The sequence below is a fragment of the Hemitrygon akajei genome, chromosome 1 (assembly GCF_048418815.1).
Source record: "Hemitrygon akajei chromosome 1, sHemAka1.3, whole genome shotgun sequence".
NCBI classification, from domain to species: domain Eukaryota; kingdom Metazoa; phylum Chordata; class Chondrichthyes; order Myliobatiformes; family Dasyatidae; genus Hemitrygon; species Hemitrygon akajei.
In genome coordinates, this window is record NC_133124.1 from 122,142,655 (window position 1) to 122,158,090 (window position 15,436).

The 15,436-nt window shown below is 44.2% G+C and overlaps 1 protein-coding gene across 1 annotated transcript in view; it reads right to left on the bottom strand.

Moving 5' to 3' along the window:
* Positions 1-15,436, bottom strand: part of bmp6 (bone morphogenetic protein 6) — a 149,060-nt gene that overhangs the window by 80,039 nt on the left and 53,585 nt on the right. The window contains exon 3 of the mRNA XM_073050995.1: positions 5,289-5,437. Coding sequence (XP_072907096.1) covers positions 5,289-5,437 — 149 coding nt within the window. The remainder of the gene's footprint in view (positions 1-5,288; positions 5,438-15,436) is intronic.

Genomic DNA, 15,436 nt, shown 5'->3' on the forward strand with positions numbered 1-15,436 from the left:
CACTGAATTTATTTAGCACCTTTTATGCCATTTTTCAGGACATACCAGAACACTTCATAGCCAAAGAAATATTTGAAGAGTAGTCACAGTTAAAACACAGGCGTCAAATTGTGCATGTCAATCTTCCAATAGCAGCAGTGATATAATAGACCAGATAAGCTCAGGAATTTCGATCGAGCAATAAACATTAGGGAGGACTTCCCTGCCCTTCTGTAGAAGTGTACTATGAGTACATGGGTTCTTGAGAGAACAGAGGGAGCCTGTTCCCATTTTTGATTCCCCACATGGAAAATGGCACCTCTGACCTCTCCCTCGATACTACACCAGAGTATCAGCCCAGATCAGTTTGAAGGACAAAGAGCACATGACCCATTGCAGCTTCAGGATGCAATCAGTCAGCAATTCTTATCCTGGTCTACAAGGTAAGGTTGTCCAGGTAGATCTTCATTTCCACCTGCAAACTTCCCTCTTCCTCTCATGATTGTCCTGTTCTAGTCCCTTACCATATATCTGGGATGTCTCCACTATTTTGAAAACTCCTATTGCCCCTGCCCCCACTACCTCATCTTCTCCACAGATGTCTGGTCTTTCTACACCTCCATCCCCCATCAGGAAAGGCTTAAAACCCTTCACTTCTTTCTGCTCCAAAGATCCAATCAGTTCCACTCCACCAACATTTCCATCTACCTGGCTGAACTTGTTCTTATCCTGAACAGCTAACTTCTCTTTTGACTTCCTACAAAAAGAATCCTGATGCAGGGTTAAGACCCAAAACGGACACAATTCCTTTCCTCCCACAGATGCTGGTTGACTCGCTGAGTTCAGTTGCTCCATATTCCTCGATTTTAAAGTCAGCGTGGCTGACATCAAATGGCCCAACCCGTGTACGCTGGAGGAATGACTGCCAGGAATAAGCAAGCATTTTATTTCGCCATTTTCTTTGGCACCAAACTTCACCCAACCCATTGGCAGGATCTAACAAGTTTTCCAAAACCAACAAGCTGCCAAGATTAACAGCCAGAGTGGGTTTCAGGTTGGAGGCCATAAGCTTGAAAATGGCCCCACTCTGGCTGAAGACTGCAAAAGGCAAACATTATTAATCAGTTTACCAGGCACGGTTCCTAACCTTGTGTGTGGGGCGATGAGGGGTCTTGTGGGGAGAGGGAAATATATGGCAGGAGTTAACCACTTCAACGCTAATTAGTAATTTAAGCAACATTCCTCTGGTGGAGGCTGGGAGACGGTATTTACGCACACTCGCCACAACGCGGGAATAATGGGGATATGCCAATAGTTCCCGCCACTTGGAAAGCATTCGGCCATATGTCCCTGAGAAAGAAAACTGGCTGCACTGTTTTCAATCTGGCCAGACATTTGGCAGCTGCTGACTGACATGTGGTAAGCATACGTCCTGCGTGGTGGGAGATAAAGCTTTCAAACCAACTGTATCCTTCGTTCCAGAGAGAGAAGAAGAGGGAGTCAGCTTGGGACCTTCCATTGCCTTAACCTCAAATCCCAATTGTCCAAACGACGGCAGCGTCAGTACGAGCCAGATTCAGATTTATTTATCACACATACATTATAAACTACAGTGAGTCATTTGTGTTAACAGCCAACACACCCAAGGACATGCTGGGAGAAGTCCGCAAGTGTCCCCACACATTTTGGCGCCACCGTAGCGTGCCCACCATGCTTGGCAGAACCACACGGAACTCAACAAAAAAAACCCAGAACATTCCAAGCAATACATTAACGGCAAAACACGCCCTGCTCCCCCCTCTCACCCGCCCACACACGGGCACAATTCTCTAACCCCAGGACAGGTCGTATTCAGCCTCCAGCGCAGCTCTCCCTCACGACTGTGGGTGACAAACATCTAAGGTGGGATGCAAGTTGGGCTGGCAGCCATCAGCAACACTCGGCAAAGATCCTCACGGGTTGAGGCTTGGGCAAGGGACAGCCAGGACCATTGGCAGCATATGCAGTCACTGGAAACACAAGTTGAGCTTCTCTTCCTACACAACAAGTTACACTTCTCAAGTCAAGTCACTTTTATTGTCATTTCAACCATTTAGCTGCTGGTACAGTACATAGTAAAAACAAAACAAACTACACTGGACTACATAGAGTGCACAAAACAGTGCAAGACAGTATAATAATTAATAAACAAGACAATAGACACAGTAAAGGGCAAATTACAGTATAATAATAAATTATTTAAATTTAAATTTAAACAATGTTTTAGCAGGAATTGAGAAAGAAATGAGCAAATATTGCAAAGGGAGTGGTGTGTGTGTCTGTGTGTGCATGCGTGTGTGTGTGTGTGTGTTCATGTCAGACTAGACTCTGGGAATTGAGGAGTCTGATGGTTTGGGGGAAGAAACTGTTACAGTCTGGTCGTAAGAGCCCGAATCCTTCGGTGCCTTTTGCCAGAAGGCAGGAGGGACAGATTCTAGGCTTAAGATGATGAGTTATCACATCTTTTGGGCACAATGCCCTAAAAAGCAATGGAGAGGTTTTTTTTTAAGATATATGCATTCAAGGGATGTGGACATCACAAGCTAAGCCTGCATTTAATTGCTCCAGGGTAGGCAGGTGTTGCGTAATGGGTCTTGGTGGACTACTGTAGGTGGTAAGTACTTGGTGCAAGTGAATGGTTATACATGGGATGCCTGTCAAACAGGCTGCTACATTGTGGCGTTGACATTATTCAGTAAGATGCAGTTTTAGACGCTGTTTCATTATTGCCCACCACGCTCCCTGCTCTGTCAGATAACTGTAGACTATTTCCAAATACAGTTTGAGAGAGCTCGATCTCTAACTATCGCAAGACCTTGTGCATGCAACAGCAATGTCATGTTAAAACACAATCATCACAAACAGAGTGGACGCAGACCATCCTAGTCACTGCACAGCTGATCCAGGAAAAAAATTAGCTTTATTTGTCACAGGGACACCGAAACACACAGTGAACTGCGTCATTTGCATCAAATCAGTGAGGACTGTGTTGCGTTCTTGGCCCGAGACACCTACTGTGCTCTTCTCCATAGACGCTGCCTGGCCTGCTGAGTTCCTCCAGCATTCTCTGTATGATGCTTGGGTTTCCAGAATCTGCAGAGTTTCTCTTGGTTGTGATTGGAGGACCATGTTGGGAAGCCCACAAGTATCACCATGCTTCTGGTGCCAACGTAGCATGCCCACAGCTCACTAACCCTCACCCACAGGTCTCGCTTTGGAATGTGGGAGGAAAACCGGAGCACCTGGAGAATGCCACACTGGGGTCACGGGGAGAACGTACAAACTCCTTACAGGCAGTGGCAGGAATCAAACCCTGATCTTGCAGCTGGCCCTGTAAAGGATTGTCGCGACTTTGGGAAGACAACCGGAATGCTGGTGAGCAATAAACGCAGGCAGAGTCCCATTTCCAGTGTGAATCTGTGCCATATTAAACGACCCAAACCACGCTAACAGCGGAGGAAGGGGTACTGTAAACACTCCCCAATCAGATCAGGCAACTGACAAGTGACCATTAAACAAGATTAAGCAAAAACAAACCCTACAGATGCGGGAAATATTGCCAGTCATATAGTCAGAAAATTTGTGTCGAGGAGCATCTGTGTAGAGAAAGAGGGTTAACATTTCAAGCAGTTGACCATTCCAATGGATAGTTATTTCCAACATCTGCAGTTTTTTGGTTTGACTGTAAGAATGCATGTCAGTTTATGAATATATCACTTGACTTCCTACGCTGTTTTATATGATAGCTCTGTTTTTTTTCCATCCTGTCTGCATATAGAGTGCTGCAGAAGAAATCTGTTCTCACACTGCAATGTCTGTTTCTTGCATACAAGATCCTGTTGTATTGCGTTGACTGCTGGCTATGTGCTTTTAACAGATTTTCAAAGCCTGAATATTTCAAACTAGGATGCAGGAAATATTTCCTTCAATTAAACCCTTCAGTTCCTCCCCATGGATTGTAATTTCAACTCATGCAAGTTTAATCAAAATGTTGGAGCTGCTTTTATAAGACTTAATCCAAGATCTAAAGTGATGGTTCTCTCTGCATGGTTGAGATCAGAGTTATACTGCTGACCCAAAATGGCAAAGGGTCAAAGATTAGAAAGGAATCTATCGTTGCCATTTAGAGCTAAATCACTGGATTATAATCAACTATTGACCAAATATTTGATGACAGAATCTATTTTCAGTAATAGCAGAAAATGCTAGAAAAACGCAGCAGGTCAGACAGCTTCTGTGGAAAGAGAAACAGAGATAATGTTTCAGGTAAACACTGGCTGTTTCTTTTTCCAAAAAAAAAGTGTCAGTGACATGATACATTAATCCTGTTTCTCTTTCCACAAATGCTGCCAAACGTTTCGAATGTTTTCTCCTCTTATGCCATGCATTTTACAAGTTGTACGCAGGCAAAGTTCAAGGAGCAAGCTGCACATTATATTGGTTGTTAAATAATCATGATTCTCAAAATAAAGAGCTTCTGTTCAAACATCAACTAGCAGCAAATTCAGTAACTAATTGCCAAAGTAGGAATCTTCAGACCAAACACAGTAAAAGCAATTGACTCTACTGAAAATAAACAGGGCTTAAATTAATTTAATCCAAGGAATACTGTTAAAAACTCTTCTTATCAAGGCAACTATTGGAATGAACCAGGAGAAGTTAGGAAAATGCTCCTCAGATCATAATGTTATCTCATTTTTTTTATGCGATAGGAGGCCGTTTGTCTCATAGTGGCTTTTAGAGCAGTCCCTCAATCCCAGTCTCCCACTAATTCCCTGCAATCTGCCCTTTCACATTTCCACCAGTTTGCACTACCCCCACCTCCCCTCCACTTCTAACACAAATAACACATCTTTAAGATGTGGGAGCAAACCAGGGCACTCAATGGGAAGTTACACATCATTGCACAACAGGGATACCACTCACACCCAGGATCAAACCCAAGTGCTGGAGCTGGGTGACAGCAGCATCTTCTGCTATGCTGTTGTGTCAATACAACTTCATTCTTCACATTAATGTCTACACTTTGATCATTTGTAAGTCTAAGTTGTCAGTCTTTGTTACTTATAGCTTTTGCTTTCATAAATTCACTTGCATTCCTTTACTTTCCAGTAAATGCCTGCAAGAAAGTAAATCTCAAGACAACATGTCGTAACATATACATACATTGATCAGAAATTTTACTTTTTGAATTTGTTTGAACTTTACACTGGTGAGGGGCTGCCTTTGACCTCACTTAGTACAAAGCAGAACTACTTGAGTTTACCCACCGTTGATGGTCTGCACCTGTAGCTGGAGTCCTAGGTTGTGTTGGGGGCTCATCACCCACAGGTTGCTTGTAGCAGTGATGTCAAACACCAGCCAGCCTTCCTCAGAGGCCCAAACTGTCCTCATATCCAAAAGGAACAGATCTGTATCTCTGCCGAAAGAGGAGGAGGATCATTAAATGGTTGAGTTTGAAAACACAGTAGAACTTCCATAAGTTATTATAAAACCATAAGACCTAAGGAATTACACCATTCAGATTATCAAGTCTGCTCCACCATTCCGTCATGGCTGATTTATTTTCACTCTCAACTCCATTCTTCCGCTTTACCCCCATAACTTTTGATGCCCTGACTAATCAAGAACCTATCATCCTCCACTTTAAATATACTCAATGACTTAGCCTCCACGGCCATCTGTGACATCCACCTGTCTACAAAAGTTTCTTATCTCTGTTTGTTCTAAACCTTTATTCCTAAACTGTGCCTTCTGGTCCTTGACTCACCAACTATAGGAAACCTCCCACATCCACTCTTTCCTGACCTTTCAACATCCAATATGCTTCAAAGAGATCTCCCCTCCGCTTCCCTCCCCATTCTTCTAAATTCCAGTGAGTACAGGCCCAGAGCCAAACGCGCCTCATACATTAACCCTTTCTTTCCCAGAATAATTCTCGTGAACCTCCTCTGGACCCTCTCCAACGCCAGCATTTCTTTTCCTAGATAAGGGGCCCAAAACTGCTCACAATACTCCAAGTGCTGTCTGACCAATGCCTTATAAAGCCTCAGCATTACATCCTTGCTCTTATATTCTACTCCTCTTGAAATAAATGCTAACATTGCATTTGCCTTCCTTACCACTGACACAACCTGCAAGTTAACCTTTAGGGAATCATGCACAAGGGCTTCCAAATCCCTTTGCACCTCTGATATTTGAATTTTCTCAATTTAGTAAATAATCAACGCCTTTACCAAAGTGTGTAGCCATACAGTTCCCCACACTATATTGCATCTGCCACTTAGCCCATTCTCCCAATCTGTCTAATTCATTCTGTAATCTCCCTGCTTCCTCAACACAACCCACCTCTCCATGTATCTTCCCTGAAACTTCATCCTTAATAATGGACTCCAATATCTTCCCAACCACTGAAGTCAAGCTAAATGTGCTATAATTTCCTTTCTTCTGCTTCACTCCTTTCTTAAAGAGTGGAGTGATATTTGCAGTTTTCCAGTCCTCCAGAACCATTCCAGAATCTAGTGATTCGTGAAAGATCTCTACTATGCCTCCACAACCTTTTTAGTAACCTCTTTCAGAACTCTGGGGTGTAGTCAATCTAGTCCAGGTGACTTATCTACCGTCAGACCTTTCAGCTTCCCAAGCACCTTCTCCTTAGTAATAGCAACTACACTCACTTCTGCCCCCGACACTGGAATTTCTGGCATACTGCTAGAGTCATCCACGGGGGGACTGACACTAAAGACTTATTAAGTTTGTTTACCATTTCTCTGTCCACTTTTACTTCCTCTCTAGCAATCTAATATCCACAGTAGCCTCTCAGTTACTCTTCATATATTGGAAAAATCTTACAGTAATCTATTTTATATTATTGTCTAGGTTATATATTTATTACAAATTTATAAAAAATATACTCGATACTTATCACACGGAGACTCATAACAAATATATTCATTACTAAAATAAAGCTTCTGAGACTTAATCTTAGGGAATACAACACATCCATATAAAGAATATTTTTTGTTTTAAATCAGAACATATATGCCTGGAAATTCAGTTTCTGGACAGAAGTACATAATCAACTCTGTTGATTATTTTCAGAGCGAAATGTAATAGTTGTGTGGTGAACTAGATATACCTGTCTGACTGCTCCTGTGGCTCCTCCCACAGACCCCTGTATAAATGCGACTGTGGGCTGCTGCTCTCCCTCATTTTCCCCAGGATAGATAGATAGATAGATACTTTATTCATCCCCATGGGGAAATTCAACTTTTTTTTTTCCAATGTCCCATACACTTGTTGTAGCAAAACTAATTACATACAATACTTAACTCAGTAAAAAATATGATATGCATCTAAATCACTATCTCAAAAAGCATTAATAATAGCTTTTAAAAAGTTCTTAAGTCCTGGCGGTAGAATTGTAAAGCCTAATGGCATTGGGGAGTATTGACCTCTTCATCCTGTCTGAGGAGCATTGCATCGATAGTAACCTGTCGCTGAAACTGCTTCTCTGTCTCTGGATGGTGCTATGTAGAGGATGTTCAGAGTTATCCATAATTGACCGTAGCCTACTCACCGCCCTTCGCTCAGCTACCGATGTTAAACTCTCCAGTACTTTGCCCATGACAGAGCCCGCCTTCCTTACCAGCTTATTAAGACGTGAGGCGTCCCTCTTCTTAATGCTTCCTCCCCAACACGCCACCACAAAGAAGAGGGCGCTCTCCACAACTGACCTATAGAACATCTTCAGCATCTCACTACAGACAGTGAATGACGCCAACCTTCTTAGGAAGTACAGTCGACTCTGTGCCTTCCTGCGCAAGGCATCTGTGTTGGCAGTCCAGTCTAGCTTCTCGTCTAACTGTACTCCCAGATACTTGTAGGTCTTAACCTGCTCCACACATTCTCCATTAATGATCACTGGCTCCATATGAGGCCTAGATCTCCTAAAGTCCACCACCATCTCCTTGGTCTTGGTGATATTGAGACGCAGGTAGTTTGAGTTGCACCATATCACAAAGTCCTGTATCAGTTTCCTATACTCCTCCTCCTGTCCATTCCTGACACACCCCACTATGGCCATGTCATCAGCGAACTTCTGCACATGGCAGGACTCCGAGTTATATTGGAAGTATTGGAAGTATATTGGAAGGATGTAGTGTTGTTTATTCTTCCAGTCAATAAAGGCCGATATCTCGCTTCCTAAGTCTCAGTGTGAGTTATTGATGGTGCATCAATTTTATTGACTGAAAGTTAAAACATGGAAACCGTTTATCACCAGCTCCCCATCCGCCCAGAGGACCGCCCCTACACCGCCTTCGAGGCGGGTGGCAGGCTCTATCACTTCCTGCGCGTCCCATTTGGTGTCACAAATGGGGTCTCAGTCTTCCAGAGGGAGATGGACCGGATGGTGGACCAGTACAAACTGAAGGCCACATTTCCCTATCTAGATAACATCACCATCTGTGGTCGCGACTGGTCGGATCACGATGCCAACCTCCAACGATTTTTCCAAGTGGCCAAAGCTTTGAACCTCACTTATAACAAGGACAAGTGTGTGTTCAGAACCACACGACTCGCTATCCTTGGGTATGTCGTGGAGAACGGGGTCATTGGCCCTGACCCCGACCGTGTGCACCCCCTGTTAGAACTCCCTCTTCCCACCACTCTCAAGGCCCTCCGGCGGTGCCTGGACAAGGCCCGCCCCCTGGTCAGGTCTACCACTTTTCCCCTCTCTGCCGAGACCCGCGCGGCCTTCAGCTGCATTAAAGGGGACATTGCCAAAGCAACGATGCATGCGGTGGACGAGACCATTCCCTTCCAAGTAGAGAGTGACGCCTCCGATTTCGCGCTTGCTGCTACCCTCAATCAGGAAGGCAGACCAGTGGCGTTTTTTTCTCGTACCCTTCAAGGCTCTGAACTTCGGCACTCCGCGGTGGAGAAAGAAGCCCAGGCCATAGTGGAAGTTATTAGGCACTGGAGGCACTATCTCGCCGGCAAAAGGTTCACCTTGCTGACCGACCAGCGCTCGGTTGCGTTCATGTTCAGCAACCAACAGCGGGGCAAAATCAAAAATGATAAAATTTTGCGATGGAGAATAGAACTCTCCACCTACACTTATGATATCCTGTACCGGCCTGGCAGACTCAATGAACCCTCTGATGCCCTATCCCGGGGAACGTGTGCTAGTGCACAGCTCGACCAGCTGTATGCCCTTCATGCCCATCTTTGCCATCCGGGGGTCACCCGATTTTACCATTTCATGAAAGCCCGGAACCTGCCGTACTCCCTGGAGGACATCAGGACGATGATCAGGGACTGCCAGATCTGCGCTGAGTGCAAACCGCACTTCTACCGTCCTGACACTGCGCAGCTTGTCAAGGCCACCCGCCCTTTTGAGCGACTGAGTGTTGACTTTAAGGGCCCCCTTCCCTCCACTGACCGCAATGTCTATTTTCTCAGTATTATTGACGAGTACTCGCGATTCCCCTTTGCCGTTCCCTGCCCCGACACTACTACCACGTCGGTCATAAAAGCCCTGCGCCAGCTCTTCACTCTGTTCGGATATCCCTGCTATGTCCACAGTGATAGAGGGTCCTCCTTTATGAGTGACGAGTTGCGCCGGTTCCTGCTGGCTAGGGGCATTGCTACTAGTCGAACCACGAGTTATAATCCCCGGGGGAATGGCCAGGTGGAGAGGGAGAATGCCACAGTGTGGAAGGCCACACTTTTAGCCCTTAAGTCAAAAGGGTTGCCGGTCTCCCGATGGCAGGAGGTCCTCCCTGAGGCACTCCACTCTATCCACTCCCTGTTGTGTACGTCCACTAATGCCACCCCTCACGAATGCCTATTCTCTTTTCCCAGGAAGTCTGTCACTGGGACCACCCTACCAGTTTGGCTGACGTCCCCGGGGCCAGTGCTGCTACGTAAACATGCGAGGAGTAATAAGTACTCCCCGCTGGTCGAGAGGGTTCACCTCCTGCATGCTAATCCCCAGTATGCCTACGTGGTCTTGCCTGATGGGCGGGAGGACATGGTCTCTGTCCGCGACCTGGCGCCCGCCGGAGCAGCAGACCACTACCCCGAACATTCCACGGTAACTATGAACCCTGTACCCGAGGTGACACCGCACACACCGTGCCACACCCAGACTCCTCACGACGCTCATGTACCGGGCATCTCGTACGCGTCTATTCCAGGGACCTCGCACACACGCAAGGGATCCCTGACACCTCCAGTTGGGACAGAACCAACCCACTCTCCGCCTCCGGTGCAAACACCACCTCCGGCACCTGTGCCATCACCACCTCCGGCACCTGTGCAATTGCAGCCGGAGCTACGTAGATCGCAGCGAACGATTCGACCACCTGATAGACTTAACCTGTAAATATACTTGGGGACTTTTTTAAAACAAAGGGGGGGTGAATGTGGTGAACTAGATATACCTGTCTGACTGCTCCTGTGGCTCCTCCCACAGACCCCTGTATAAAGGTGACTGTGGGCTGCTGCTCTCCCTCATTTTCCCCAGGATGTAGTGTAGTTTATTCTTCCAGTCAATAAAAGCCGATATCTCACTTCCTAAGTCTCAGCGTGAGTTATTGATGGTGCATCAAGTGGTCATTTCCAAATTGACTTGCAATGCTCTGGAAATTTGACCGAGTTCTTCCTGATGTGGGTCATCCTCGTAGACTTGATGTGATTTCCACTTCTTTTTGCACAAGGTTACACCAGTGCTAGTGCAATGCTCCTTTCAAAGTATTGCAGAGAGAGAGGTCAAGTTGCTGTGGGAGAAACCACTGTTTGGACATTTCAAAGACAACATAGTCTTCACAATGCAACAGCAGACCGTGATCCTTGTAAGCAAGCTCTCTACTTATCTAAGAAATAGAAACAGAAGTTCAGCCCTTTGTTCCAATGTTCAATAAGATCAGCACCACATCCCTGCACTAACCCCACGCCAGGTTCAAGTTTGTCAGAGGCATACATAAATACCATGAAAATTAGCTTTGCACAGAAGGACAGTATACTACAAAGACAACAAACATAAATTATATAAAACATGCATGACAGAACTAATCAATGTTGCAACATTTAGTCCTCTCAAACTTCTGGACCTTCCAACCAGTGCAACCTTGAGGCATCTCTGCCACTTAACCAAGCACTTCCACCATCCAACCAATGCTACACCTATACTTCTGCCAACCTCTCAACCCAGGACTGAATCCAAACACACCCAACTAAAGCACGAGCTACAATTGAGCATACATTGTTGGCAGAACCAATATTTACAGCTGGGCCCATTTGACATAAAATCATTTATTTGGGTGTTCTGGGAAATCTGTGCTTGGATTTCCAAGCACAGAATCAGTCTCTTATCCCGATTCTTTTTCCCATTTGGATTGACCTGGGAAATTCAGGGAACCCTAGACTAGCAGCCATTCAAGCATGTTGGCCTCATTCACCAGAAAGGAGACTCCACACGGGACCAGGGGTAGGTGAGAAGGGGCGACCCAAGGGTGTCCCAAGAGCTGTGCTTTATATACAAACACGTGTAAAGTGTGAACAACAGAGAAATGATCAAGAGTGGCCAGAGACTGGGGCAAGCGTTGAATGTTGGCCATCCAGCAGTCTTTGGACCGGGTTATCCAGGTGGAAATAAATATTTTGTAAATGTCTACTCATATTACACGGAAGTGACCTAGAATTTACTGCCTACAATGGTGATGGGGGCCGGAAATGAATGAAATCTCAGCAGCAGTTTGGATTCACTCTGCAGGGAAATGAACTACAAGGACAGGATTGACAGGGGAAGAGGGCTAACAGAGAGCCAGCACAGACACATAGAACAAAATGCTATTTACCAACCACCAACGTCTTTGTGAACTTACTAAGCAACCATACACGGCTGAGCTTGCACTCAGCGTATGGCCGAAACAACAGACTTCCACCAGCTAAAGAAGAGTATCAAAAATAAACAGAAGTGAGATTACCTCCATTTTGCTCTCCATCATGTTACATAGAGATTATCAGAACTGTGGTGTCAGCAGTGTTAAAAAAACTCTTATATCTCTCTGCAATCTCACTCTGTAACTATTCTTCCTCAGATTCCTCGTTAACCCTCTTCCCCTGCCCTAAACCCACTAAGCCGACATCCTCCTGTTCAGGATAACCTTTGCTGTCAGGAAATGTTTCCTTTTATCTACCCTTCTTATGCCCCTTTGCACACCTCAGTCAGGCCCCCTCAACCTCCTTTTCTCCAAGGAAGCAAAGCAAGCCAATCTGGTCCCTCATTTCCCCTCCCCTTCATGGTGACCTTTTCTATCCCCATAGTGTGGCTGTCATGGGGTAAGGTCTTTGACCTCTGACCTACCACCCGCAGTCAATGCAACACTAATTGTATAGCTGCAGGCCCTACGTGCAGCTCCAGATGGGAACTGTGCATGCCCCACCGTCGTGATAAATGTCACAGAGCTGCTTTTAAACATTTTGGCCAGTTTCATGAATAACTTCAGGAAAATCCAGTGGGCGCCGTAGTTATATACCTACTATATCAACACTGGTTGAACACCAGTTTCTAGGGATCTATAGTCACTTACCAACTTGCTTTATCTTGATGGCGACACAAGAGACTGTAAATACTGGATCAGGAGCAAAGCGATTCCTTCCCCACCCAACTGCAAGCCCCCAACAGATGTTGCTCTTTAATTTAATACTCACTTGTCTCAAATGTGAACTATGTTCATCCAGACAACTGAGCCCAAAGAAACAGGTTTTACCGAAATCAACAATTATCCAGCATCTTAAAATCAAAAGTGATTTGAAAGAGGAACATTTTGATGTACTGTATATAATGAAGAGGTCATTAATTAAAATTGTTGGATAGAAGTTAAAATAAATTTCTTAATGAAACAGGTTACCATAACATGAAATAATTAGTTGCAGGCACCAGCCACTGCAATCTTTCTTCTAAAACTTGAAACACAGTACATGAGGATGCAGCAGGGTACATGCAAGGCTAACAGTTCTCAATCGTTCCAACAAACGACCCTCTTGAAGCCTTCAGTTCAAAAGCACGTGGTGTGAATCTTTTTTTTAAAGAAAGGCTCATTGTGCACCTACTAGAATTTCAACAAGCCTGCTACCAAAGCAAGCTATGGGACAATTGCAATTGCAAAGTGAACAAGAAAGATATATATTTGTTCTAGTACTTTTCCCAAGGCCCTCAGATCTGCCCCAAACCCTGTAATTAACCAGGTGTGTTGGAGGCAGCCGGTCAGATGCAGGTGATGCAACAAGTAACTCTTTCACTTCACTTCCAACACTTTGAAGCCCCCTTCAGTTCTACCAGCTAGATTAGGCCTTTGGTTCGACCAGCTCAAGCATAACCTTTCTATGCAAAGTTTAAAAACTATCCAGTATTTAAAAATAATCCTTTGGTTTAAGTCTCCTTCCACCAGATCAGAAAAACATAACTAACAATCATTAGGAGAAGAAAAGCCAATTGCTTTAAATAGTTACTTTGCAACAAGATACACCATGTTTATTGGCATACTCCCCTTAGTGATCTGCAATGAGACAGTAATGTCCTTGCACCTCTATCGGCAAACTCAGTTTTGCTTGCAATAGAACAAAGAACACATGATTTTGAACTAATACAATGCTGCCCATTGTGTAATCTACAAAATACCCATTTGTTTCTCTCCAACTAAGCATGAAATCAGATTATTCATAACCTTTGAAAACATCAAGAGTGGATGTGTTCTATCCATTCCTATTATAAATATGTGCAAAAGAAAGGGCAACAACACCCCCAGCTATTAAGTTGATAAGCGGTGAACTCAAAGGTGAACTATGCTTTAGGCTGGGCAGAAAATTGCTGAAGCATCTGTAGGGCTTAGGGCTTCACAGAAATTTGGAGCACAGTTGGTTCCTCTGACTAAATAAATTCATGTTGGGTAACCTGTTTCATAAAGAAATTTATTTGAACTTTTACCCAGTGATTATTAATTGAGGTCTTCTTTATTACACACATTGTCAAACAGCAGGTCTTCACTTAAACCTCGACATTTGGTTTCTAAAGACAGCCATTCTAAAATAATGGCAGTGATCCCTGTCGGCATAAAAAAGTTCAGTAAGATTAAAAAACCCAACTTGAAAGTTATACTAATATTCAATTAAACTAGATACATAGAGCATGCAATAATGTGTATATTACTTTCTAAAATAGAAAATAGAAAATCTCTGTTAAAGTATTGAAGCAATACTGAAGAAGCATTCCAAAAGGAGGATGAGGCAAACATGGCTGACAAGGGAAGTCAAAACAACAAAAGAAAAGAGAGGGCATGAAATTTCGCAAAATCTACTGGGATGTAAGAAGAATGGGATCTTTTAAAAACCAACAGAAGGCAGCTAAAAAGCCATGAGGAGAGAAAAGGTAAGCTAGCCAATAATATCAAAAAGTTTTTTTCAGGCAACAGCAGATATCAGGTCACTAGAAATTGACACAGGAGAGGTAGTAATGGGGGAAAAGAAATGGTGGACAAATACTTTGTGCCAGTCTTCACTGTGGAAGATACTAGCAGTATGACACAAATTCGAGAGTATCGGGGGTAGAAGTGAGTGCAATTGTTATTACTAAGGAGAAGGTGTTTGGGAAGCTGAAAGATCTGAAGGTAGCTAAGTCACCTGGCACTACATCCCAGGTTTCTGAAAGATGCTGCTGAAGAGATTGTGGAGGCATTACTAACGATCTTTCAAGAGTTATTAGATTCTGGAATGGTTCCAGAGGACTGGAAAATTGCAAAAGTTACAAGATTCTTTAAGAAGGGAGGGAGGCAGAAGAAAGGAAATTATAGCACAGTTAGCCTGAATTCAGTGGTTGGGAAGATATTAAGGGTGTGGTTTCGGACTACTTGGAGGCACGTGCTAAAGTAATAAGCAAAACAGACAAATGGGAGTCAGTGGATGCTGTTTACATGGATCTTCTGGAGGCCTTTGACAAGGCTGCTTAACAAAATAAGAACCCATGGTACTACATATAGGGAAGATACTAGCATGGATGGAATATTGGCTGACTGGCAGGAGGCAAAGAGTGGGAATAATAGGGGCCTATTTTGATTGACTACCAGTGACTAGTGGTGTTCTGTAGGGATCGGTATTAGGACCACTTCTTTTCATGTTATATGTCAATGATTTGAATGACATAACTGATGGCATTGTAGCCAAGTTTGCAGATGATACAAAGATAGGTGAAGAAGCAGGTAGTTTTGAGGAAGCAGGGAGACTGGAAGGCCAAAGGGAGATTGGGAGAATGGGCAAAGAAGTAGCAGATGGAATATAGTGTAGGGGAGTGTATGGTCATGCAATTTGATAGAAGGAATAAAGAAATAGACTATTTTCTAAACAGGAGACTTGG